At 46.6% G+C, this 27,099-nt stretch overlaps 1 protein-coding gene across 1 annotated transcript in view; it reads left to right on the plus strand.

Annotated features, from left to right (window-relative positions):
• The window catches only part of Hk (potassium voltage-gated channel subfamily A regulatory beta subunit hyperkinetic), a 104,645-nt gene extending 78,581 nt beyond the window's left edge, over positions 1-26,064 (plus strand). The window contains exons 3-16 of the mRNA XM_055062547.2: positions 259-387; positions 1,219-1,262; positions 1,389-1,426; positions 2,498-2,577; positions 3,373-3,417; positions 5,273-5,317; positions 5,959-6,002; positions 8,769-8,855; positions 9,498-9,583; positions 10,021-10,141; positions 12,303-12,397; positions 13,305-13,458; positions 14,614-14,702; positions 15,866-26,064. Coding sequence (XP_054918522.2) covers positions 259-387; positions 1,219-1,262; positions 1,389-1,426; positions 2,498-2,577; positions 3,373-3,417; positions 5,273-5,317; positions 5,959-6,002; positions 8,769-8,855; positions 9,498-9,583; positions 10,021-10,141; positions 12,303-12,397; positions 13,305-13,458; positions 14,614-14,702; positions 15,866-15,952 — 1,144 coding nt within the window. The 3' untranslated portion in view covers positions 15,953-26,064. The remainder of the gene's footprint in view (positions 1-258; positions 388-1,218; positions 1,263-1,388; positions 1,427-2,497; positions 2,578-3,372; positions 3,418-5,272; positions 5,318-5,958; positions 6,003-8,768; positions 8,856-9,497; positions 9,584-10,020; positions 10,142-12,302; positions 12,398-13,304; positions 13,459-14,613; positions 14,703-15,865) is intronic.
• Positions 26,065-27,099: the final 1,035 nt, after the last annotated feature.

The following is a 27,099-nucleotide window of genomic DNA, read 5'->3' on the forward strand; positions in this document are numbered from 1 at the left end:
AGCAGCGAAACTGCATCCCATTCTTCACTAATATTTCAGGTTTTTCAGGTAGGATGCCCAAAGTGAACATCGGGATTTTTCTTACTCAAAGCACTTCCAGCCTCAATCTCAAACCAACAGTGGGAACACACGGAGGAGCCTTAAACGATTGCGCACGCGCACGTTGCTCATTTATGTCCTCAGCGACGCGGTAGCATCACACGTTGTGGAGTCGTCCGCCCCAGTTTTCTTTGCACACGGGCTTCTTCTACGCCGCAGCTGTCGCGCTCCCATGGCGAGCCTGGAGTGCCTGGACGAGGGCACACTGTCCAGCGGCAGCTCCGTGCTGGCCAGCCAACCACCCACCAGACAGGTGTCCATGTTCGCGCCGCCGGCTGTCCGCTACAGGTGGGTCGTGTTATGCGAATAAAAAGGTGGGGGGGCAACGGCATATACGGCAGCCACTCACGTTCTCGTAATTCTTGTATTCTCTTCAGTACTTCAACAGTACTTCAACAGCATCGTTTTGGAAGATATGAGTCGTGTTCTTTTCCCCGTCTTCCTTCGCTACATGTCGACCATACGTGCAGTACTGCACCATTTTTAAAAGAAAAAGACAATCAGTATTCCGTCGTTTATTACTGCTGATATGTGACGTCTGACCCTGCATACGATTTCCTAACTCGCATGTTTCAACCTGAAAAAAAAAAAATTATGGAGTTCTACGTGCCAATACCGCCATCTGATTGTGAGGCACGCCGAAGTGTGTGTGTGTGGGGGGGGGGGGGGGGGGGGAGACTCCGGATTTAATTTCGACCACCTCGTGCCTGCGCTGCCGATCGCATCGCTCGCTACACCGCCGAAAACAAGTCCTTAGAAAGAGCCTACCCCGACTGTGACGTATAGGCACGACAGCATGGGTGATTTCCCGCACAGAGGCGCCGGGGTCCAACTCGATCCCCACGAGGTAAAGCGAAATGAAAGAAAAGGCAAATCGACCGCTAGTGGGAACCGGACGTATACAACTTCCGTGTGACGCACGTGGCATTTGTATTTATCGTCTAGTCGTGGCAGTACTCGCCAGCGTGCCACTCACAGCCAAGGAAGTGTTATATATATAAACCGTTGTCAATAAAGTTCGCGTTAGCCCTAAATATATCGAGGATACGTGCATGAATTTTGTGCATGCTCTTGTTTTTTCAATGCGCCGTACCTATTGATTCCTCTGTTCCTCTGCAGAAATCTTGGGAAATCAGGGCTACGCGTATCAAACGTCGGTTTAGGTTAGTATACGTTCGTATATATTTACCTATGTGTTCTGGGCTTTGATGTATTTGCGAGCGCGCATGCAGAACCACAATTTTTCGTTCCGTATTAGCAGTAAATTAACAGAAGGTTCTTCATTTCAGGAACCTGGGTGACCTTCGGCTCACTAATATCAGAAGAGGTGAGACACGGATCTCGAACGACGTGCTAGATTTTGGATAACACAATGATTAACCTTGCATCATCAAGAAATAAAGGAAGTCCACTTTCTAAAGCGCGTATTTTGCTCTTTCGCAACAAATAACGCAGGTATGAAAGCAGCTTATAGAGAGGTTATCATTTTATCAGGGCCTTTGCTAGAACTAGTCAATGCAGTCACCTTACTTTTGTCGAAAAAAAGATTGCTTCAGTGCTGAACGAAGGATTTAATTTCTCGTCGAATATTCGTCTGCACACAAGTATAATCACACGCAGGTTAACTAGCGTCGACCCCCTTTGTTAAATAATAAGAGCGCATTCGGCCACCATCAAATCTTAGCATCAAGAACTTTGACAGTTAAATCGAAGGTTTCGTCGATAAACAGCTCCATGTGTCTGTGGCGCGTGTCGATGCAACAGGGCTGTGCTGCGCCCTCTGTGTGCCCGGTACCCGCAGATTTGCGCAGATTTACTTTGATGCCGCTGCAGTTTTGTTGCAAAAGAAACACACGCTAGGCCTTGTCCCTGCATATATTGACTCGACCTTCATAGGCTCCCTTTTCGCTTGAAAGCACGCGAATTTGAAATTGTTGCCTTATTTGGGAATAACTTTTTCTTCTTCAGTGCGGAATTATTGGTTGCCAAACACAAGACATAGGTTGAACTCGTGGTAACAGTATATACGATACTAATGCGGGAGGACCGGCACCAGAAAATTAAAAATAAATTCTGGGGTTTCACGTGCCAAAACCACAATCTGATCGTGAGGAACGATGTCGTGGGGGACTCCGTACTAATTTTCACCACCTGATCGAGGTTCTTTAATGTGCGCTTAAATATGGGTGCACGAGCTTTTTATCATTATTTCATCTACATCAAGAGGCGGTCGCCGCGGTCGGGATCGAACCCGCGACTTAGAGTTCAGCAGCACCAGGCCATAGTCACCGGGCTACCGCCGGCGGCGGGTCGCACCACACAATTTCAGCAGTACCAAACATAAAGCAATGTAACGCCTGGATCGGGCTATATACTCGATTTCTGGTCTTCTTCGCAGGTTGCGGAAGACATCGTAACGGCTGCCTTCGACAACGGGATCAACGTCTTCGACACGGCCGACATTTACGCCGGAGGAAAGTACGAAGTTCCGGCCGTTCTGTACATTGCGATGCACCGCTACTGTTGCGCGTTCTCGAGCGTACATAAACACTTACTTTTTCGTGCCGCAAGACATTCTGCACCCCACATTACGCGAAAACCTCTAGCCATCGAGCAGGTCAAATTGAAAAAAAAAGAATGAACCAGAAAGGAAGAAAACACTCTAAACGGCTAGCCCACAGAAGCGTTATTCGCAATATTTTATGGCTCTCGGAATGCTGTGAACTGGGCAAATCTAGTCACAGTGGTGTCTAGAGAAGTGACACTCTAACATGAATGCCACGTCTCAAGCGAGTTAGCATTCCTATATCAGATTTGTTTTTTTTATCAGCAGAGGAGCGAGTTAGTGCTATAGCATAACATACCAGTTCACGAATATTTGCGGCCCGGAGTGACGAAAAACAGACATTTCTCTCTCTCTCTCTCTCTCTCGCTCTCCTTTCCGCAAATTGAATGCCTGCTGAATGAATACTGCTGGCGGGCGAAAGGGTTCCCTTTCTACACGCGTTATTTCAGCCGCTTTCCCCGATTATATTCCCCTACCTGTAGATTGCGCCGTCTAGGCCCTCAGCCCCCTTCCTTTTCCTCCGCTCTCCTCTTCCAACGATGCCCTCGTTTAGTCTTCCGCCGTGCTTCTCGGCCGCGCTCAAAGACACCCGTTGTCTGACACGAGGAGAAATAAAAGCAAGAAACAATAAACAAGAAAAAAAAACCAGCCGCGCTTTCCGAAGGACGAGCGCGAGTGCAAGCGCCTCGTGTTGTTTGTATTTACAGGGCCGAGGTGGCTCTTGGCAAGGTGCTCAAGAAGAAGCGCTGGAGGTGCGTGCGTCTCTCGATCCTTGCTGGCCGCGCTCCAAGCGGCCGCGAGACCCCTGTGTGTGTGTGCGACTCCATTGTTTCGTTTCGTTGCGGTACGCGACCGGCGCCTAAGTAGAGCGGCAGTGTCGTGTTCATGGTGAAAGCGCCGAGTGCATTCGAGTGGAGGTGCGCTTCTCTCTGTGCGCGCTGATAAGATGGTCGCGTGCACTTGTTTGCGTGCCTGCCGCTTTATGTTACCCGCGCCAGGTACTAGGTACCTGTTAGTGGCACAGAAGTGGTAGTGGAATGAGTTTGCGTGTGCGACTGTGTCGGTCTGTCCGCTTATCTGTGAAGCAAGCGCGTTTGAGTGTCTGCGCACGCCCGAATATTACGCGATGTTTTGTCAGTGTGACAGCCTTTCGGCGGCCTGGAAGCGCTGTGAAAATCAAATTCGCGTCCGAGAGACAAACGTTAGAGCACTGTGTAATCGAAGGCATATGTAAACCTACGAACAGCACCTACATGTGGTCGGACGTTGCAACATTGTGGCCCTAACGACAGACGGGTGTGACACAAGGCAGCACATACAGCATGACGTCACAAACGTGCGGTCGCCAAACCATTTCTTATCGCGTCAGAACTAGCAACGCGAGCAGTAGTATAAGAAATCAATATCGAGGGCTTCTTTCCACCAGATCGAACGATCTTTCCCAGACGGTTGCTCGCGGTTCTCAGACGCACGGTCACTGGTGCAACGAGATGGCGCTACGAAAGGGCAAAGTGCCCTTGCCTGTTTTCAGCGCTCCTAAGCCCGCCATGTGAACGATAAACAAAAGAGGTGTGTGCGTACGTGTGTGGAGGGAGGGGGCGGGGGGGGGCGTATGCCGCTGCGGTCATCTTGTACAGCGCGAAGCAAGTGCGGATCTTGCACCCAGTTCCGCGGCGCCGGAGAATGGGTTGAGAGGGAGGGATGGGGGAGAACCAAGCCACCGTCTCGGCTAATTTCGCACCACCACCCATTGTCTTAGCAGTGCAGTCCGCCGGCGTGATGCAAGGCGCGTCTGGCGATCCCCTGTTGCAGGAGAGACGCCTGAAGCGTGCGTGCGTGGCTGGCTGTCTCCGTTGGAAATACCGGCCTAGCCCTCGCTCGCAGTGACTGCCGCCGCTGACGTTTCGTTTTTAATGAAGGCACGTGACAGGCGCGTTCCTCGCCGCACGCGGAGGGAGACAAGCTAAGACAGATCGGGTGCACAGTTGTTGCGTCGTAAGAATAGAAATGCTCGCCGCACCTCTGCTGCGCTCGTCTCGCCAACTCTGGCCAGAGTCTCGAGGATGTATAGAGCACGGGCCTGCTGCAAACGTTGCTGCAAATGCCTGCTGCAAATATTGTGTTCGTTAACGATGAAGAACCTTGCGCGCGTATAAGGTGAAGAACGTCTGTCCCGTCTTTCCATGCGTTTGTGCGTGCGCTTGAATGTGTGAATGTGATCGATGCTGTGCGCGCGTTGTATACTGGCAAACAGCGCAGGCTTACAAAAGTCGCCGGATATATTCGCGTCATTATAGAGCATGCGAAGAATTCATACGGGCACAGAGCGCTGACTATAGAGTGAGCTCTCTTTTTTCAACGCTAACTTTTCACTAATTAGGAGCCAGCACTCGGACTCCTGGAATAGTTAACACTTTCGCATAAGCGAAGCTCTTGTCGTGTGTACCGTTGCGCGACATTATTCAGCTGCCGCTTTTTAGACGTCCTATACTTGAAGTTCGCAAGCACTACTGCTTACCACGACATATAAGCTCGTAAACCTCAGAATAAAGGCCGTGCGTTAAATTCATTGCTTTCGTCATGTCTTTCTTTTTTTTCTGTTTCCAGACGATCTTCATACGTAGTCACAACGAAGTTGTTCTGGGCGACGAAGTAAGTATACCCCCTCCTTCCCCTCGCCTCCCCTTCCGCACAAACGCGCACGCACGCACGCACGCACGCACGCACGCACACGCACACGCACACACACACACACAATGTTCTTCATTTGCGACAGGCTATTGCGCTTCGAAATATGCTAGTTTGTGCTCCCGTTTGTAGGGCTTGTATGTTTGTGATCACTGGAAAACAGACGTGCTTCTGTAGGAGCTACTATTCTGTCTAAAATAACTAGCTAAGGCAAAAAAAAAAGACACAAGACAGGTTCGTCACTGCGGTCGCCGCACGTCAGTAAATTACCAGTAGCAGTTCATTCCACCTCACAAATACGGGATACAGAGGTTGAGGACACATGACATACGTGCCCGCAACCTTTAGTGCAGACAAAATCCAGTCTCTCAACGCATGCCCAGTGATACTCGACGCCCCCGATACAGTTTACAGGAAAACAACGCGGATAAAAGACGGAAACAAAACACGTCATGTCTCTCTCTTCTTTTGTCCTGTGCTCCTTTTTCTTGCATTGTGGCTTATGTGTCCTTATTGTGGTTTTTGTATCTCTGAATGGCTAGCACGTTGTCGCGTTTCGCCCCGATACCTGCGTAATTGCTTTCGTTTTCTTCTTTGTTCCGAAGGGGCGATTCCGAACGAGGGCTGTCTAGGAAAGCCATCATTGAAGGTGAGATACCGAGCACGCGACAAGCGTCGCGAAGCGCACGTTGATGAAATTTAATACCTTACTTTCTTGCTACCTTCACAAACGTCGAGCAATGGAAAGAATTAAGGCGTGATGTTAAAGGGGTAGAAGGGTTTTACTTTAGGTTGTATACTGAATGCGCGTGGGTGACACTATACAAATGTGTTTAAGAAGAACTGAGGAGTTTAGCGGGTCATCTAATGGACAGACAACGGGTTGACTGTTAGAATAACAAAATAATCAGTAAAGAAGAAACGCAGATTAAGGCAGCAAAAGATAAGATGCTGTGCTAAGTCTTCGCGATTCATACCCTAACACGATATTCTTGGGTACCTGATCATTCATGCGTTCCTTTCATATCATTTCTATTCCTAACTTGGTTGTGGCCTTTAGTGTAATAAACGTCTCATTAGTTGCCTTGATCGCAGTCGGCAACATAGAGAGGCAGAGAAAGATAGATGGAAAGTAGGGATGTTAACCAGTCAAGATTCTGGTTGGCTGGGGAAAGCGAGAGGGGGAACTGAAAGAAGGGAGAGAGAGGGGCGGGGGAGGTTAGAAACACGTGCATGGACAGCACTTTATAGAGTCAAAGACTCTCGCACAAGCGAGATGCCTTCTGAGCCGATGGTCGGTTTCTTTTCTTTTTCTTTTTTTACTCAGACGGCGATCATCTAGTTTCCAGAATGCGTTGGACATATATTGTCTTTGTGGTTCAAATTGAGAACAGCGGCACGATAGGTGGTCAATGTTCTCCTCTTGGAGACAGACATCACATGCAAGACTATCATCTTTCTAGTTAGCGCTGAATAAGCTTTCGTGAATGCAACTCCCAATCACAACCGATGAAAAAGAGAGTAATGTAGAGAATGCTTGAAAAGGCCAGAGGCCTTAATGAACTAATTCTTTGAAGTTCAACTAGTTCCAGAGCAGATTTCCAATATAGCTATGATCCCATGCGAAATAGTATCTAAGCAGCAGAGCTTGTGCCCATGTCGCAAAATTTTTCTTTCGTAAGAGCATTTTGTCGTTGGCCGATCTCATTCACTAGTTGTAATTTCATTGTCACAATTGATTAGCAACTGTTCTTATAAACTGCTCTTGCGTACGGACTGCTGAACTGCTTCGCGAATATGGATCCTTGGCCCGTATATACAAAGCTGTTGCTATACGTTAAAGGGACCCTCACTAGGCCACATAAAAATTTGTGTTTATACGCTGGAAGTTTTTACATGGCCTTCAGGAAGCGTTTTACCGCAAGAATTTTTCAAAATGGTTCATTAATAACCAAGATAGAAATATTTCAGTGCCGCGAACACATGATTCTAGGAGGCGAGCGTCACCGCCAAGATAACACTCTCTCCACTTTCTCCGTCTAGCCTCCGCAGGCGAAATTCCTTCCCTGCATTCTTCCACACCGGTCTCGAGGATCACGTGAAGCATACGTCACAGGCCCCGCCTTCGTGTTTTTTTTTCCTCCCTTTTTTGCTGCGCTGCGCACTGTCGCAGACAGTATCGTGCGCGAGCGTTTCTGCCGTTTCGCGCAGAGCACGTGTTTGCGTGCTATGCACGAGAACACCTGGCTAGGGGTATAAGTCAGTGCTACGCGAACAGTGAGCCAGGCACAAGCGGATCATAGAGCACGATCTCGCTCTTTAACATGGTAGACAATGACGTAGTTTCGTCGTCTGCGCTCGCGACGGCACGACGTGGGAACAAGCAGACGAAACGGACGTACATCTCTCTTGCTACGGTATACGAGGTAAAACAAGAACACGCAGACATTCGGTTTGTGTGTTTTATTGTTTCTCTAAACTTTAATTCGTGTATTGATGCAGCAGATTACACAAATAACAGATGCTGCCTGGAATAATTCTCGAAGTCACGTGTCCCTATGAGCGAAGTCGCAGCACATAGATGTACGTAGGCGCACTTGCGCATATACATTTCCTTACCTTTACCTTTCCGGTTGGGAGCGCAGCGCATGCGAGGAGGGCAAACGGCGTTTGGGTTGAAATTTCAGCTATTTCCGTTGCGCGTAACGATGTAATACTTAGCAGACACGATTGTTAGAGCGCGTGGTACGCACTGCCCTTATCGGCACAAAATGGCCAGACATGATGAGGGGCCCTTTAATGTCCTTAGTCAGAATGGACGCAAGTAAATCCTTGTATCGAACATAACAATCAATACACCGCATACATTAAGCCTTGTTTCTGGCACGTAAACGTTTACTGGGTTCTGTCAAGCTGCAAGTGCGTTGTCCTAGATAGATATATAAACATGGTGGTCAGGTTGATTAGCTCGAAGGGACTTGCAGTGATGTCACGCATGGTATTTAAGGTCTGGAGGACCATTTATATGAAATAAAGCCAGTTGTTTGTCCAGCACCCTTTCTATTCCTTTGTCTTTGTCTTCCTCGTTTTTTTTTTTTTTTACTTCCTGTTTTCTGGAACTCCTTTATATACCACCATGTATCAAATCGCGCAACAAGCCACTATTGTGGCCTTATTGGACACATACTGGCTGCACGTGGCAAAAGTAGGTCGGTTCTTTTTCGGAATAGTAGGACTCAAGCCGGCACTTTCGAGCAAAGCCTGTGGGATACCCTGCCTCTGTCTGTCGGACGTTGAGATTTACGCGGAGATTGATCTCATTTGGAGGCACATTGCACATTCTCAAGCCGAGAAGGGTCAATTTCTGGGAAATTCGAAAAGTAATTAGCTGTATTTTTTCTTGCGTCTTCCACAGGTCTTCAGGCGTCTCTGGAGCGGCTACAGCTGAGCTACGTAGACATAGTGTTAATCAACAAAGTCGACTCCATGTGTCCAATGGAAGGCAAGTTCATTTCGCTCCTGGGTGTACAGATGACGTCTAACGGTTTACGGATCATGAGATTTGAGAAAACGCTATATCTTTTTTAGCATTGTGAGACCGTAACCAGTAAAACTCCAAAACTTTACGCTGTTCGCATAAATGCTGAACAAGCTGCAAATTCAAATATGAGACAGCGTGCCCAGGCTGCAGAAACATTTAGCTTCTTCTTAGACACCATGATCCGTAAACTTTTGACATTGACTGTAATGTCCCTTACGCCTACACAAATACAAAAACTTGAAGTGTGAGGGAAGATCGGTATATTGGCATTCAGTCAAAGTAGATTACATAAAACGGGCTTTACAAATACAAAAAAAAGGAGTTGTCTACACGCTTAGATCCTACTAGGGCACTAAATATGGGCACTAAAACAGTTTCTACTGCTAAAGTATTCTTACAAACGCGTTTCACACTTTCAGCTATAGTGTGCGCAACATTAATGTATCATTGTGGGCATTATGCTGATCAGCTCTGCGTGTGCTTCGCATTTGTTCAGTTTACTCGAAGCACCAAAATACGAAGTCAGGAAACCGAAATTTGACTTCGTGCGATGCCATGTTTGCAGTGTCTCGTCATCTTTCTCTGTTCTCTTCGACTCTTCAGAGATAGTCCGGACGTGCACCTACTGCATTAACCAGGGCATGGCCATGTACTGGGGCACGTCACGGTGGAGCCCCGTGGAAATAATGGTAAGAGCTTTTGGCTTCACCACTCACTACGTAACCAACTTTCACGCTGCAGTTCGCGTATGCTTTCCGAAGGAGCTATAGTATGCTGGCTTTGTTTATACGCCTTTCGAAAACTAACTAGATTCTGCGCGTGAAAAATTCCGTACGTGAGGGTTGTGCGTGAAAGTAGCGTTTGCCTGACCTTCTTTTTCTGGATCGCTTACCGCTCGCCCGCTTTCTTTGATTTTTGTTTTATCTTTTCTTGAATGTCACAATTGTCAGTTCACTTGATCTCGGAAATCGCACTAGTGCTTTGACAAGGTACTTTCAAGACTATATGGGCTGGCACTTCAAGAGCATCTGCTCCAGAGACCGCAGACTCGGCAGAATTATGCGCACAAGCTTAAGCTCGCCTCTGCAGCCGTGTGGTATATGTGCTGACTCCTTCCTCCCGACAGGAAGCGTACGCAGTGGCTAGGCAGTGTCACCTGGTGCCCCCCGTCGTGGAACAGACCGAGTACCACATGTTCCACAGGGACAAGGTGGAACTGCAGCTACCAGAGCTGTGCCAAAAGATAGGTCAGTATCCCCCCTGCGTTTACGGTTATAAATATTATTTGTTTGTTTGTTCGAGTTCGAGTCAACGCTTCCTCGCCAGAACAAGCTTTGGACACCTTACAGTAGCTGTTCATTGCCTTCCTTATGCATTTCGCATCAGAATGAAATCTGCAGAGAAATACAAAAACTGGTTGGAGCACATATAGCAGTGATTCACGTGTCATGAAAAGCGGCAGCTAGTCGATATGCTTGAAAAAAGAAAAGGTATATATATATATATATATATATATATATATATATATATATATATATATATATATATATATATATATATATATATATATATATATATATATATATATATATATATATATATATATATATATATATATATATATATATATATATATATATATATATATAGCGCTAATTGCAGTACTGACGTATGGGGCTGTCGCTTGGAAGATAATGCAAACATCTGAAAAGGAGCTGAGGACCACGAAACGAGAAATGTAACAAAAAGTGTATGGTGTATGACGTTAGGTGATAGGAAGCGCGCAGTGTAACTTGTAGAGCAAACGGTTATTACTGATATTCAGTTAACAGGAAGAAATGGAGCCGGGTAGATCCTGTAATGATTAAAGCAGATACCCCATGGTCTAGAGTAGCAGAATGGGTGTCAAGGGAAGGGAAACCCAGTCGATAATGGCAGAGGATTAGGTGCTGCCATAGCGTAGGATGGAATAGACACATAGCATGAATAGACGAGATGCAGAACCTGCAAGTGCGCTTCACCGCACTTGTTTTGACGCGACAAAGATGGCGGAGCTCGGGCTAGAATCGTAACTTACGTATCAACATGCGGGATAGTGACATTATTGCTGCCGCCGTCCATTCCCCGCACCGTCCAAACTTTCAAAATGCGTGTCTCAGCTTTAACAGCACTGGTAACACGGCCGTGTTGCTTAGGGCAAGCTAGCTGTGTGGGAAAGACTGCTTACGTACTCTCGCTTATCGTCTATTGGCCTATGCAAGGAGGAGTAATTGGAAACCGCTCGAAAGGCCTTCGTCCGGCGGTGGACATAATAAGCTGATCATGGTGATGGTAATTAATTGTCAAATGCCAATATCGCTGAAACAGCTTTTCTGAATGTAATTCATATCCTTAAGGACTGGCTGTCTGGCTATAGTTGTTCTTGAAATCCAACTATAGGATATGTTCACGCAAGCTTCTGGGCAAACTGGAGAAGGTCTAGTTAACCTCCCTGCCGTTCCTTCTCTCTATCTCTCTCTGCAGTAAACACAAGCACAAAACAGACAAGGAAGCGTGCTGCTAACCAAATGTCCAGTAACAGCAGATCACCAATAGATTTTTACGTAATGACACTTGCACACTGTTTACGCTTTTCCAGTGACCGCTTTTCACCTGCCAACCACTCTTACAAATTTATCGCTTAGCGCTGGACCCGCGTTCGTGTGTGGGAACTTTCTAGAAAACTGTCGCCGATTATATAGAGAAAGAATCTTTGTCTAATTTGATTGCGTGTTCGAAGGGAGTAGTGGTCCACATACTAGAACATGCGCGAGCACCAGCGATAACGCTGGAATGTAGCACGAGTCATGTATAAATAACCGACGCGTCTTAGCCTCTTAGCTGTCGATCAGATTTCCCTGATCGACGACTGCGCTCGCCGCTATCGTTTGGTTGGAGCATCCCATGCTTTTTTTTTTTTCTTGGCGCAGGTTCGCCCACTAAAGAGTTGGTTTTCATTGCTCACAGTTTTGTTACTGTCTGGGTCTTCGTCATCACAACAACATGGCAGTCTAATTATAATTGGAGTACATGCGCCCTACCACATTCTCGCCGTCACTAGGACATAACAAGAATTGCTCAAACCAAAGAACAACATTCGTGAAGTCACATACGGGAAATTGCGTCTGTCGGTCTCGTGTCTGTTGAAGTATTTTGCGCGCCAACATTCTCCCCACCGAATTCGTGTTATTTTACATCGCAAAGCATGATCAGGGTGTTGTGACAGACGCCTATCTGGGAAGGGCTCCCATGCATGCTCTAATCTCGACCTCGTGGGGCTCTTTCACGTGCAACGCACGCAGTCGGTCGGTAATCGAACCCGCGACCAAGGAGAAACAGCTGTTCACAGGCCGTGCTTTCGGTACGCAGGAATCGGCACAATGTCATGGTCGCCGCAGGCCTTCGGCGTTCTGACGGGAAAGTTTGACGAAGGCGTCAACCTGCTCTCAAGGGGCTCATTCAGGGTGAGAGCCTTCCCCGTTGTTTCGCGCCATCTCTGGAAATTCCAGTTCTGCGCATGCTCGTCAAATCAAGGTTGGTTAGACCAGCCTGTACACTTTGTAGCGACCTCGCATTTGTGTCGGCGATCGACTGACAGTATGCCGAGGGGCTGTGCTCGAGCTTCGGCTTATTTGTCGTTCACACACCAGGTAAATACATATTGCGTAAACACAGAAGGTTCTGTCGGGTCAAATATGAAAGAGGAGCTTCTGTAAGTGCTAAATACCGTACATTGCAGTAAGCAACAGAGAAAAACGGGGGGGTGAAACGGGGAGGGGAGGACAACAAAAGAGCTACAAAGATACAAGACCTTATCTTGTGCTTAATTGATTAAGTAGTGTGAGACTTCCTTACGGCAACGTCTCAACGTCTTAATGAATTCGAGGCACGGATATCGACAATAAGCTGACGGAAAATTTTTTCGTAATTGAATCTTTGGTTAAGGTAAAAAAAAAACTATTCTGCGCGGTGAAACAAGCCAAACCGAGTCAAGTTGGGGCCAGTCAAGTTACCATGAGCAGCTTTTTCTCCCACTTTACCACCACAACACTGTGTTGCACTTCCTTTGTGGAAAATAAACAACCTTACTTTTTGCCAAGAAAATTGTGCAGAAATTCAACAGAAAGCTCGTCACTAACAATATTTATGCACCAGGATACCATGGCCAACATTTACCGTGTTAGGAACAGAAGGAGCCCTATGTATCCTGATATAGTGAGGGAGAAAAAAGAACAGACGCATAAGAACTAAACGATATTACTTTTAAAACCTATATTGCGCCCGTGTTTTCTAAGTGTGATGAGCGTGAACTTCTACGTACTGCTCCGAGAAACAAATCCGTGCCCTCGCATTCCTCGCTTCGGCCCGCAGCAATACGTTTCCGCCGTGACGGACAAGGTGGACCGTCCAGAGAAGGCCATCTGCGAGGAGTCCGGCGGCCGCTTCACGCGGCAGCACTCCAAGCTGCAGGAGCTGTCCTACATCGCCGATAGGCTCGGCTGCAGCTGCAATCAGCTCACCATCGGTACGTGCGCCTACTAACTACTACCAACCTACGGCGCGCAGTCGGGGATCTCTCGTGACCACGATAGCTCCGTTACACGTCACAGAATTCAGCCATGCGGAATGGCGCCACTGTATATGCGCGCAATAAGCGAATTCTTTGACAGGACAGCGGCACTTGTCTAGTAGGTCTGTGAAGGCCGAATCGCAAAGTGATTCTGCGACGCGCGCAGAGACATGTTTGCTCGGTGAATGTCACGAATTGTTTAAGAAAGTTGGTTGTACGAAGGTCGAGGCACTGCAGAACGTGTGAGGCGCATTCTCCGGACTGTGCTGGCGACATCGGCGACAAAACATTGTGCGAAACCGGCTGGATGTGACAGTGCACGGCTGCTTTTGCGAGATGCGCGGTCTAATTTCGCCCTCCTGGTTGTCTAGTGCTTCGGAAACCGCTTTTTCTGTCGGAAGTGCAATCTGGACAAGTGTCTCAACCTCTGTACGAAGACTGCACTTGGCCCCAAGTGTCAGTATATTCTGCTGAGATAAAAAAAAAAGTAAGTACATAAAGACAGGCTGCATCACGTGGTCATAGAAATGAAGAAGTTTGGGAAAATCGTACCGTTTTCGTCTCTCACATGCACAAGTCCACGGGTCGTGCTGCAGTCTAGTTACCATTGTAAAAAACGGTGCGTTTAACGTAATTAGCACTACGTACACTGAAAACGTCTAACGTCGCTGCTGCCGCAATCCTGCAGGCTGTGAATAATTTTTAGTGTCCAAATTCACCTATTAACGACCACAATATATGGTGATCATTGTGCGCCCACAGTTCATTATACCCATTAATTCGCTATTTGTATTCGCCGTTTTACTCGCTTTATTGTACAGTGAACTGGTCGTGTGCCATATCAACCTCACTGCCCAACTTTTGGTTTCTTCGTTCGCTGTTTTAAACAGTTGATTCACCGTTAAGCACATGGGGTGGTGGTGGTGATGATGATGATGATTCATCATTTTGCAGGTTTGAATATAGTCCGAGACATCACACAATCTTCTGTCCTCCTGTCTCAATTCGTTGTCATTCTGTTACGTTGCACCACTTAGCCCAACATCACCCCCTTTATCCCCGCCAATTTGTTTCGTCTTACTCCTTTGGCGCATGGCGGCCTACAAACAGCGTGGTGCCTGAAGAGCGAGCACGTGCACTCCGTACTTGTGGGCGCCTCCTCGGTGGACCAGCTGTACGACCACCTGGGCGCATTGCAGGTGCGTGCGTGAAACGCGCTCTCTGCAGTAGCGCCCTACGTTCTCCTGGTTCTCTGCGTGGCAACGTTTGCTCCCTCATCGCCCTCACGCTTAGTTGCGACTGTGTCGCAAAGCTCATTTACTCGCAGATTCCCCCATGGGGTTAATCGACGGCTTCGCGTAAATGCATTCAATCGGTGATCGCTATAGTCAAGTTCAAGTTCTTTAGTGCACAAATAGTTATGCATTGGGTATAGTATAAAGGTGGGATCCCACAACTCTCGTAGGGTCTGTACAAGAGGTCGTTCTATTTCTCATGTGAAGTATCGTGCGCGCATTTATTTATTTATTTATTTATTTATTATTCCGTATATTTTTATTTGTTTAGTTTTATTTATTTTTATTTCTTTGCACGTATAAGATCCAGTTCGATCTCGAGACGCCATAGTGGAAGGCTCAGATTAAATTTGACCCCCTGACATGCCTTAACTTGCACTGAAATCTCAATAGCACATCATTTCTGCATTCCCTTGTCGGAATACCACACCCTGACTTGTTTACGTGTTACGTGTAGCCGGACTACAATTACAAGCATGTTTGCTGCGAATCGAAACCAAAAAGGACAGCCGACGTTTAAGCACACTCTGTATAGGCCAACCGCTTAGTCAGTGGGGGGACTAAGCCTCTCGCGAGCACCGATGCGATAGATGCAAGTCACTCTATAGCTGAAGTGTACGCCAAGCGTTGATACCATGCGCCAGTTACTAAGCAGTAGCTTTATCGTACTAGGCCACATCAGATCTCGGGTGGAAACAAGTCCGTCAGGCTGGCCCATATGAAAATATAAGGTCAGAAAAAAAATTTAATTCTGGAGTTCTTTGTGCCAAAACCACAATCTCACTATGAGACATGCTGTAGGGGGGCACTGCCGCGTTTTTTCGAACACCTGTGGTTCTTCAACGTGCACCTAAATCTAAGTACGCGAGCGTCCTTGCATTTTAGCCCCATCAAAACGCGGCCGCCGCGGCCGAATACACGGCGTCGAGCTCCGCAGGTCGACGCCATATCGCTCCGATTTATAACGTGAGAAGCAGTCATGTAAAGGAACAAGAATGCTAATCGTGCTGCTGAGCCCTGCGCTGACGAGAAAGTAAGGTCAAACTTGGTCCCGTGCTTTCGCCCAGGTGGTTCCCAAGCTGACGTCGATCGTGATGGGCGAGATCGAGAAGGTGCTGGACAACCGGCCGCGGCCGGTGCCCCCGCCCAGGTGACAATTGCAGGAGCCCTGGCTGGGCCCCCGAGCACCGATCCCCGACAGCCCCGGCTCGCAGCGGCAGCTGCAGCTGCAACAACACGTCGCGCTCGACCTGGACGACCCGGGCCCGGCCGAAGAAGGAGGCCGGGTGCAGCGCTTCTTCGCAAGCGTCGCGCACGCCTGCGTTATCCAGTAGCGCCTCGCACGTAACGTGACGTCGCGTTGCGCGCCCGCGGGCGTTTCTCTTGTTCTTCCGTGCGCGGTCAGGTTACAGTCTCTGTCGACACGAAACGTTGCAGCGAGCGGTTTGGTGAACTATAGCACGTTGTAGTCTGCGCTAGCGGTGACGCCTCGCCGTCCCGGTACGGCTTCTGTCGTGTCCGCTGTCCAGTTATTTGTCACCGATATCGAGAAAGAAAGATGCAGTTGGGGACATGCCTGTGATCCGGTTGCGTACCACGTCGAAGCAAACCGTTCCACGAGCTTTCGAGTGACGGACCCACACGCACGCTCTGATTCAACAACGTACGCGATACAGTCAAACCTCGTTATAACGAAACGGGATATGACGAAATAATGAATATAACGAAGTACGTGAAATTACCCTTTGAAATCCTCGTAGAGATTCCTAGTGCAGTAAATGCAATAATGGAAATAAAGAAGTAATTCTTGTTTCCACTTCAACTTCGTTATAACGAGGTTTTGCTGTACATGTTCTGATTTCTTTTTGCCGAGTTAAAGAAATCGCAAGGGAAACATGCCCAGCTCGCTTACAATAAACGGAAGTGAATACCCAGATCCCGATAACACCGCCTGTGGATTTATTTGGGATCCAGCGCGCAAACGGATAAGACAACCATAGGGAAGAACATAGAACGAGTCCCGTCTGTGTTCTTTTAGCCCTCAGCGGCCGGTCAACTCGCAGGTCGTTTCTTCGTACGCTTCTGCTAATCCGCCGTTGCGAACAGAATCTAAAGCCAGAAAAGATGCTTCTAAACCACTGTGGATGCTTGCCACAGCTGAATTGGACAGGGTCATTACCAAACAGCAAAGTAGGTCCAACGTGGCCGCATTACAAATTGTTTTCTGGAGCCTTAGCATGATTCATATGTTATAGCATGTCTCTGCTGAAAAGCGCAGCTTTTAATAGTTTTAGTCCTCATGCAAAGACGTATGCCACACAGGATGAGCAACGCCTACATTGAGCTATAACTCAGTGACTCTCTTTGTTCTAATTCAATCTTCTTTTAACACATCTGCGTCGGATTTAAACCCTACCGCTGCTCCTATAAGTGTGTTTTTTTTTTTTTTCCGACAGTTCACTTTATCTTTCCGTACATTCCTTGTCGTCTTGATCTAAACTTTATCGCTCTTGTTTTCAGGTAAAAAGCATCTTGCCATCATTTCTTGGCTCGATACATTCAGATTTGGACGTTCCGTAAAGTTCTTATACGACAAAATTCTGTAACGTGTGCGTACGAGGCGCCAAATGACCACATAGCTGTCTACAAATTTTCGTACGCAGAACAACAGCTCCGTGTAATTTGGAGGTCGAAAAGACCACGCGAAGAACTAGAAACCTTGCGGTACGCGCGGAAGGCGAGGCTGTGCCTAGGTGCTCAGCGCACAATATTACGCGTCGCTGGCTTGCAACGTGCAGTTACCTACAGCCTAATCTATAGGAAGCGCTGTTTCGTAGTTGCTGCAGAACGTCGCGACGGCGTCGTATAGATGACCGAGTGCGCGTCGTTTGGGAGGCGAAATCATTAGAGGCGCCGGCGATACGTGCTCGGGAGGTACGATAAACAACAACAAAAAAGAAAAAGAAACTGCCTAAGCGGCTCGATTAGCCTCTGGCCATATCACGCAAATAGCGTGGAAACAATCTTCGTATAGGAGAAAAAAGAATAAGCGGTAACTGAAACGGTGGCGTAAAATATCCTGGCAGATTTACGCCGACATAACGTTTGCTGCAGAGCTCACACCAAAAAAGAGCGCAAAGGAACCCACCAGGCAGGTTCGTTCGCTGCTTTCGGTACGCGGAAGCAGGTTGCTCTGACGTCTGCGGACAGCGAATAGGGGGACTATAAGCGAGCGATAAAAGAAAGAAAGAGAAAGCTAAAAAGACTTCCTGCAGTGTGTCTGGGTTTAAACCTGATTTTCCTGCTGAAGCCAAATAACCAAGGCATGCTGCGAGCTCGAATTCGCGAGTCGACACGGCGTACGTTGTCAATTCTAATGCGTTTTTTTTTGTCTATGTAAGCCCAAATAACGGCCAAGGAAAGAATGACGTACTTGGACTCGAAGCAAGATCACATAGTATCGCGGCGTTTTCGTGAAAATTATCTTGTTGATCCGGCGTTCTTGGGTACCTGAAATGTATAGTTTCATTTGCTTTTGTTCCTGGCCGCCTTATGCGAGTACAGTGAAGAGAAAGAAAGAAGTCTTGCGCGATCATGCTAGACCGAAAAAACAACAACATATGAGCATTAAATGACTGGACGCTTTCTTTGTAATCAAAGGCGACAAAGGAAATTTAGGAAAGCGGACGCTTCAATTGATGAACAGAGCGCTAAAACAACACTAAAGAAGCCCTTGCAGCTGCAACAAAAAAATAACTGACGCATCAAAATCAATATGTATGTTGTATTTATTTGATGTAAAAGCACGGATGCTGCCTCTAAATGTGTGCACAGACGGCGGTATGGTTTTTGCTTAATTGGCAGGTGTATGCCACGGGACCAATTCTTGCATTACGTGGCTTCGCTTGGCATTCACGAACAAGAGAAACGTCCGCTGGGTCAAGCGATGGCGTTCACTACATGTGACGCTGCAGCCTTTTCCACTCCCGGGGGTTGATCGACACAGCCAGGGCTCAAGAATATCTCTGTATTTAGGCGCATCTCGTTGCTTGACTATGTTCGTTTTTTTTTTCTTCCTCTGAATCCATTTTTTACCTCTGCCCACTGTTTCCCGCAGAAACCGCTGATATCCATGTGTCACACTTAAGACTTTATTACTAGAGTTACTTATATCACCTCCTGTTTCGGTGCTAAACTGTACGCGCAGTCACATGACCTGCGTAAAGTCGCGCGGGTCCTTGGTGTTTGCAAGGGGGCATGACCGCATAGCATAGGATATGTATACAGTCAAAGCCACAGCTTTCACTGTGAGCTGTAGCTTTTACTGCAGCTCGACCTTCTACATCTTTCAGCGACAGGGTCTTTCTTTGTTTTGTTTTTTGTGTGTGTCGCATTCGCTTCCAATACCCAGTCTAAGTTAACCAATGTCGACTTTGCTCTAATGTGCAGTCAATGCTTCGATGTGGCCTCCTTGTGGACTTACGGTCAGATTGTAGCGTTGAATTTGTTTTAAATTAATTCACGAAACCGGAGCAACGCTATACTACCTCTCCTTTCTTTTATTTGCACGCAAAATGATACTATCATTATTCGCACGCTCCGGTTATATACAAACATTGCCATCGTTCTCCTGCGCCGTGGCTCAACACCCTGTATATTGCTTTTCTTATTTTCTCGCGAATGTTACAAATACAAGGTGACAAGAATGCATACTAGACGTTTCGCTTGTATAAGTCATCGTACTTCCGCACCATTTATATGGTTCTGCAGAGTAAACAAGAAAAACCTTACAGTTATGGACACAATTGGGTCATTTAACGTTAATGATACTGCGAATTAGGTCTACAGGAAGTGCTGCCGCCGCATAATCGTTTATAAATTGGACTCTGCACGACTAGTGCCTGATGTAGAAGGGGCAGAGCTATAACAAGAATTCGTTACAGTTACAGGATTGATTGATTGATTGATTGATTGATTGATTGATTGATTGATTGATTGATTGATTGATTGATTGATTGATTGATTGATTGATTGATTGATTGATTGATTGATTGATTGATTGATTGATTTTAACTCTCGGAACCACTAATTCATTCACCCTGGATTATGAGTGGCGCAGTATAGTGAAGAAGTGCGGCAACTATACGGTCTGGACACGAACCCGCAACTTCATGTTAAGCAGCAGAACAGCCGCTGTGCAACTACAGTGAAACTCATGTAAATTTGGTTAGATGTCATGCTGCTTAATGAAAAAAAAAGACATTTGCTTGTGGGCGCAATGAAATTGTGAAGATTCTACATTCGTATTTGTAAATAGCTAACGGCGCTGAAAAAAAGATGTCTGTGTGCATGTCACTTAGGCGCATTGCTTTTCGGAATGCACGTTGAATCATCTGGCACGCGCAGACTGTACAAACACAGTTGCACATTGAATAACGTAGCCAGATGAATACCTTAAAGACAACCTTGAGTGCGTCTCCTTATGCAAGTTTACAAGAGCAGATATTCGAGAGAAGCAGTGCTGTAAACACGTAAAAACTCAAAGGTTCGATAACGGATTGTTTTGCGTAAGTGCTTGGGACCGTGGAAACCGTAGGAGATCCCGCGTGTCTCTAATATCCGATCTTCATAATTCCAATGCGTCTGCTTGACTGAGCAGAAACGTGTAACCAAGCAGGTTATATCGCCTACGAAAGTTTACTAACACCGCTAGACACAAAGAAAGAAAGAAAGAAAGAAAGAAAGAAAGATAGAAAGAAAGAAAGAAAGAAAGAAAGAAAGAAAGAAAGAAAGAAAGAAACTAAATTTCGTCGCAACCTAGGCTAAATTCCAAATTATTTTTAACATAAAACATACAATAAATGAAAACAATGTTGAACGATGAAGCACTATTTGCATCCAGTACATTTTAAGCGCATTCGATAAATACGTCGAAAATAGTAAATAATAGTAAAAGACCACGACTTGTCGCAGGGATAAGACGCGTCATCATTATTGAAATAAGTTTCACGGCCACTCCTCCAAAGGCACAGGGCCTTTCAGCAGTGCGCTATACAAGCTACAACAACCAAGACCATGGCATACGATTGCTTTGGGCAAGGAGCCTATACCTTCTATCGAGCCGCTATGACCAGAAACGGACGCGAAAGTAAGCCGCGCCCGCAATCCCGTAAATAATTGGATGTTGTCTCTAGAGTTCGGCGCAGTCTATATATAAGACGCACTGAGGTTTACATATGCAACAACAACAACGTCGCGCCGCGCGTTTGTCAGAGGGTCCAATTCATTTTAACGTATGTGGTTGCGATTGTGTGCGTTACGCGATCAAGGCGCCCCCGTTTCCCATGCGTGGGAGTGCGAGTCGTTTCCTGTACATGTTTGACGGATCGACACGAGTGCACGTCTATCCTGTCTGTGTAAATAGTCTGTATGCGCGTTCAGTGAAGCTATAAGCTTTGCTTCTGCTTGCAATGAAAGTTTGTGTAAGAGTCGTTTGTTATCTATGAATATTGTGCTCAGCGACTTCGTGTCCCTGCTGTGTACGTGGTAGTGAAAGTATACGCCCACTGTGTCTGTTTTCTTGCTTTTGTGCTCTTTGAATGCTACAACATTTTTCGTTTGTGCGTTTGAATTGACTATACTTGTATGCAAAGAACATATACGAACCAGGGGGCCGAATTCGCAAGACTTTGTAACAACTGTTTTGTCTGTTACCAACAGCCTCATAGCTAAAAACGTTCATCTCTGTCACTTTCGGACCGTTGTCCTTTGTTAAAACCACTCTATGAAGTAAGAAGTGTTTTGTGAATGCGTGCCCAGACCGTTCCTTCGTAAGAACCGGGGATGTAGTGCCGTTCCCTACCATTCGGTATCGGTTGATACCGGCTCTCTTCGCAGATTCGACTTCCAACATAACTAAAATGGAGCAGCTGGAGTCGTCCTCGGTTTTGCTACGTGACCATTGTTTGTTCCTTTTGTCTGTGAAACTTCCTTCTTCGGGCTAGCGTAATGAATGGCAACTAGTTTTGAAACAGCATTCTGCTTGTACGGTTGTCTTCGCTAAGAAAGGAGTGCTATCCTTTCTCGAATCTCTGTCGCAGCTCTACCACCTACAGTAAAGCATGGGCAAATGGATGAGAGCGCTGCGATGTTTAATAGTGCGTTTGCCGTCCCATCTTTCTAAGGTGCTGGTGCTTTAGTTGTTTTCTTCCTCCGTTTTGAAATTCTCAAGTGCCGCCATACCAAGCGCGCAAGATTAAGAGTTCAGAATGCGTTCAAGAATAATCCTCAAGGGCGCTTTTAAGACTTCTTAATTGAGATGTTATTATCGATGATTTCGCGCATCGAATATAGAACTGATTTATACAATGGTCCGTTTTGAAGTTTTCCGTCATGGTTTGAAGCAGCATGCAGAATACGATCGATTCTAACCGAAATTGTGCATAGTCACAACCCGGCTCTCAAACTTGTGTATAAAGCACCTGAAATGCTCTCACCATAAACGAATTATTTGAAATGTTCCTTAAGGTAGACGCATCTGCCGAAAAGATGCGCTTGCTTACCTCGTGCAGACTGTCTATATTAGGTTTGATCCTAAACCTGTTTCGATTCGGTTCACTTCGCTTTGATTCGATCTGTTTGCTCCGGACTCTTTGAGTTTTTTGTTGGCAGCCTCTGGTGGAGTCGCACAAGGTGAAACCGCTCCGCAAATACTATTTTCTGCATCAGCCGCGACTGTAAATATTGCAAGGGCAAACCATCAACTACAGCCCTGGTTAACTGTTTCTGACCACATACGCTGGAAAAGAAGGAAGGAGCGAGCGCTTTTTTTTCCAAGTGCCTTGTAACATGGCTGCGCATCTATCATTATACAACGTGCTGCTACCCCGCTGTTTATCTTCCCTCTTTATTTTCTTGGACGTAAATAACCTCTATCTTCTCTCTAATCGGTTGCAACCTAAGAATGCAGCGTTAAGTACATCGCCGTACAAATCAGTGAGAATTTGTATGGATGCGCCATCCAATTACGCTCGCTCATTTCGGTGACGTCACGACGGATGCGAAGTTCCTTGGATATCGGCGCCTCTTTGCAGGAACTATGTTTTCGAGGGCGGAAGCACAGGTGACTTGGGTGCAGTGTGGTTTTGTGGGCGAAGTCTGCGCTGAATTTCTCAGGTTATCACCGATATCGCAGAGCTCGTCTGCTTCGCGTCATGCATGCTGCCTGCTGATTCAGCCACACTAAGCGTTATGAACAAATTATTTTTTTGCTATCGTATATCCACGCACAGCAATTTCAATTACTGAGCTAAACTACTCTTTAACGTCGGAGGAATACACTAAAAAAGCAGATATATAATACTACCATATACAATAAGGATCGAGACTGTTTTTTACGTCAGTTAAAACGTAGTTATCACAGCCATTTTAGAGACAGAGTAATGTCTACACGACGCTTGTAGTCACTGCATCTAAACCGCGGCAAACCCGCTGATATGCGTAGAAGCGTAGGGAATCAGTGCCTCCTGTATATGGGTGCTGTGCACGCAGGTGCTGAATTCTGTATAAATTTTGGGTCCAATTCAGGTGTACTTGTTCTCAGGCTTAACTTCTCGTAGCTGCCTTCCCTCCTGCTGACCAAGAATGTACTGTCATAACCGCTTGTCAGCGAGCAGGCCGTTTCACGAAACATAACACGTCCCCGTGAATTTGTTCATAGCACCGAGTGCGTTCTTCTGCGCAGGGTTTGTAAACACCAGCATACGGGCGAATATTCTGAGAAGAGAATGTGTACACAGCTTTCCACCGTTCTATCCTCAGCTGTTTCCTTCTTCCAAGAAGCACAGTGCGACAGGGTCTAATGGTCCGCGAATTCTCGAATGACAAACGCTTTAGAAATGTTGAAGATGCCCGTATGTACGCAGGAGTTATTCATACATCTGTTGTTCGATCAATAATTACAATCAGCGCGAAGTGCACTCTGGTCAGATGACCGAGTACACACATTCATTAGCGCAGCTCTTTCATTCTGCGAGAGAAGGTGCTCGCGCACGGCCCTTCGCGCATAGCTGCACGCAACTTGCCGTCGTTCATGGCAGGAATATCAGCCATGATAAGTATAACGAACTACAAAAACGTTTGGACATATTAAGCGCAGCAACTATAGTTTGTCATACTTTCCTTTCTCTCGAGGCCACAAAGATAAGTGCGGCTTGGTTTATTATTCCAGCGTTGGGGACATAGCATAACCGAAACGTTGGCGGTCATTAGGTCGTTATCCTAATGAATCCCTTTCTCCCGTGAAGCTATATACGTGTCCGCCGATTTGTTCGTATTGTCCTCGAAAGATCCAGTCTTGAGTTATAGGAGCTTCCGTGAAGGAAGCTGTTTATGGAGACGATTCCCACAGATGGTAGACAATGAAAAAGACCACGACTAGTAAAAATCCTGCCGTCTCTGTTTCGAGAAGGAAAAAACAAATATTTTTTCTGGCCACGTGAGTATCATGCTCGAGCACCGCGGCTATTTGTGATTATAGCTTTTCTGACTTTTAGGATTATGTCAATACAATAGTTGTTTTTGCGTGAAAGGTGCACATACGGGCGTCGAAATTTTTTGTAAACCCCGCCCAGATTCCGCAAGAACCTGTAATTCTGCCTCGTGCGCCTTATTAGCTAGCTTTCGATGCGTACCGACACTCTCACAAATTATCTGCAGTGACGTTCAATCCGCGGCTTTCCTAATAAGCTGCAGACGTGCAGTACGGCTACATGATCCGGTATATAGTTTTCTAATAACTCGAACCCTCGGTAGTAGGGGCCGAAGACAAGCAACCGAAGAAACGATGGTACAACTTCGGACTACCGTGAGCGCGCCTACGCATTCGCTTGTTAGTCCCGCAAGGAATGGCTGAGACATTGCATGTGATATGCCAACGCCTATGCAAACACATGTTTAAGCTCCACTGCTTGCTGCTAAAGCCCGCCGTGGCATTCATAGGGTTATGCTATACTTGTTATTGTTTTGAAGACCTGCGCACGACACAGGAATTCCAAGCCGTTTCTGGAGCACCAGTGGCCATAGCATTCGTTTTCAGGACGTTTTTGAAATGTGCCGTGCTTCATTGATGCCCTTCGATGCACGAAATCGATGCTATATTTTTCTGTGCTCCTGGATCACACGCATTCAGAACATTGCGTGCGATTTGCTATAGTGTTCTGAGACCAGATTAGGACTGTTAATGTTCCTCTTTTGTGTGTGGGAGTAAAACATTTCAGTGCAGTCAAAATGATGCAACTTGTGTACTACAAGCTACCAGCAAGAGTGTACTGTGAAATTGCCGTTGGGAATTGGATGTTTTCCCAGCATATCCTTGCCCAAAGAGGCGTTAATTGAGCAATGTGTTGTGTTCGTTTACAGTGACGTCATCTTGTATAGCTGTGAAGACATGCGTTTACCGCTGCAAAATGCTTTTTTTTTTCTCTTTCTCTCTCTCTGTATGATGGACTACTAACAACAACAGAAAAAAAAACTGCATTCACAAGCGTTCAGAGCGTCTGTAAGTCAGCGTGCGTTACCCTGTTTTCCTTCTAACGCACTGCCATTTTATCATTATGTACCGGCGCAATCTGATGGAAAAATATGTATATATATTTTGGTTTTCGTTTTTTGCACGAGCCGTATAGACAATAGTAACGCTACGTGTATAGCTGTGTTCATTAATTATGATGCCTCAACTATCGTTGCACAATCTGAAATGCTTTGTAACTTTGAGTACTCTCTCAGCTTCTGAAATTGCTCCATCGCGCTGTTTGTGCACGACGTCACTTGACGTAATAGCATACGGTTCATTTTAGTCACCGACATGTTGGCTTAACTATATATAAAACTGCTGCTTTACCTCTCCGCGAGAGGTGTACTTGAGAAGTTTCAGAAACAGAAACCTTATTAGTTGGAAGCGCTAGACGTGCATGGCAACGTTTGTAATGTCACGATATTGTCTATAGCGACAAAAGGTCTCGGCGAAGTAGCCGAGCATTAAACTATTGGAATGCAGTAGCCCGCAAACATAAACAAGGAAAGCTTTCTTTTGACTTTGTATTGCCGACACTGTAGCTCTTCACGCTTCATGTATATATACTGGAGGTAAGTGCGGAAACCGCAAATGAACGGGAAGCCAGCTGGTTACGCTTTGTTCACTGCGGTGGTGCTGTCGACGATGCGACGAAAAGATTAATAAAGTTTTGACATATCATGTTGCCCGTTGCGCACGTGTGCTCTGTCAGTCGTTCTTTCTTCACAAAGTTTTCGAATGGGGTTATATCTTCGCCGCTGTCGTTCCTGCCACCGCGCAGCGGCGTACACGCGAGATCACGTGCCCCCAGTCCAGTACAACTTGTACGGTGCATGGTTATATACTGCGCAGGGGAAACAAGCAGGCGTGAAAGTGTACAAAAGCATACAATATACTTGTGTACAGTGCACATTATACAGTACACAAGTGTACCGAAGAAGAGCAGACAGCGGCGTTCAACGTTCTTGGACTATTGAGTCACTGTTAGAGCACGTTTTGGTGGCATTCGTGGCTGCACCTTAATCAAGCCAAATCTGTGATGAACCACAAAAGTACCGCGTCGCGCGATCGACTTTTCTCTCCAAAATTGGAAACACGCAAAATATACCTTCGCGATGATTATGTCACCTCCGACGTGTTTACGATCGCCCGACAAGTCGAATGTGTTGTCCTACACTGATACAAATGTTCTGCTCGCATTGGCTTAAAGCGTCACAAGATCTTACCGCCGGTGCTGCCATCTCGTGGTACACGTCTAGCGCTAATGTAATCACGTTATGCTAAAACAATTCATTGCATGGCCCCGTGGAAACACAAATGCATGCTGTTTGCCTTGGCGCCTGCAAAATTGTCTGAAATCTTAAGCTTTCACGGCATCGGCACCGAGGTAAATGAACTTGGGAGGCATTGCATGGTGCGCGTTCGTTTGCAGGCTACGGACTTCTAACGTCACGGTCGGGATTCGGTGATTTTAGGCGGCTGCACAAGATGCCGTCTTTCAACGGACGACGCTGACTGCCGGTCTTCTGTCACCTTATGCTCGTTATTCATGCATACTTCGCATTAGTGTCGTAAGACACGTGACTATCGCCCAACTTTATAAACCGGAGCTGGTGGCGGGACAGGGCGGGGGCACGGCAGGCCATCGCCCCGTATGCCGCTGACCCTAGTGACGCCACTAACCGGAGCATTATCTGGACGCTCAAGTACCGCCATATTGTCGAATTC

Source organism: Dermacentor andersoni, chromosome 3 (assembly GCF_023375885.2).
Source record: "Dermacentor andersoni chromosome 3, qqDerAnde1_hic_scaffold, whole genome shotgun sequence".
NCBI classification, from domain to species: domain Eukaryota; kingdom Metazoa; phylum Arthropoda; class Arachnida; order Ixodida; family Ixodidae; genus Dermacentor; species Dermacentor andersoni.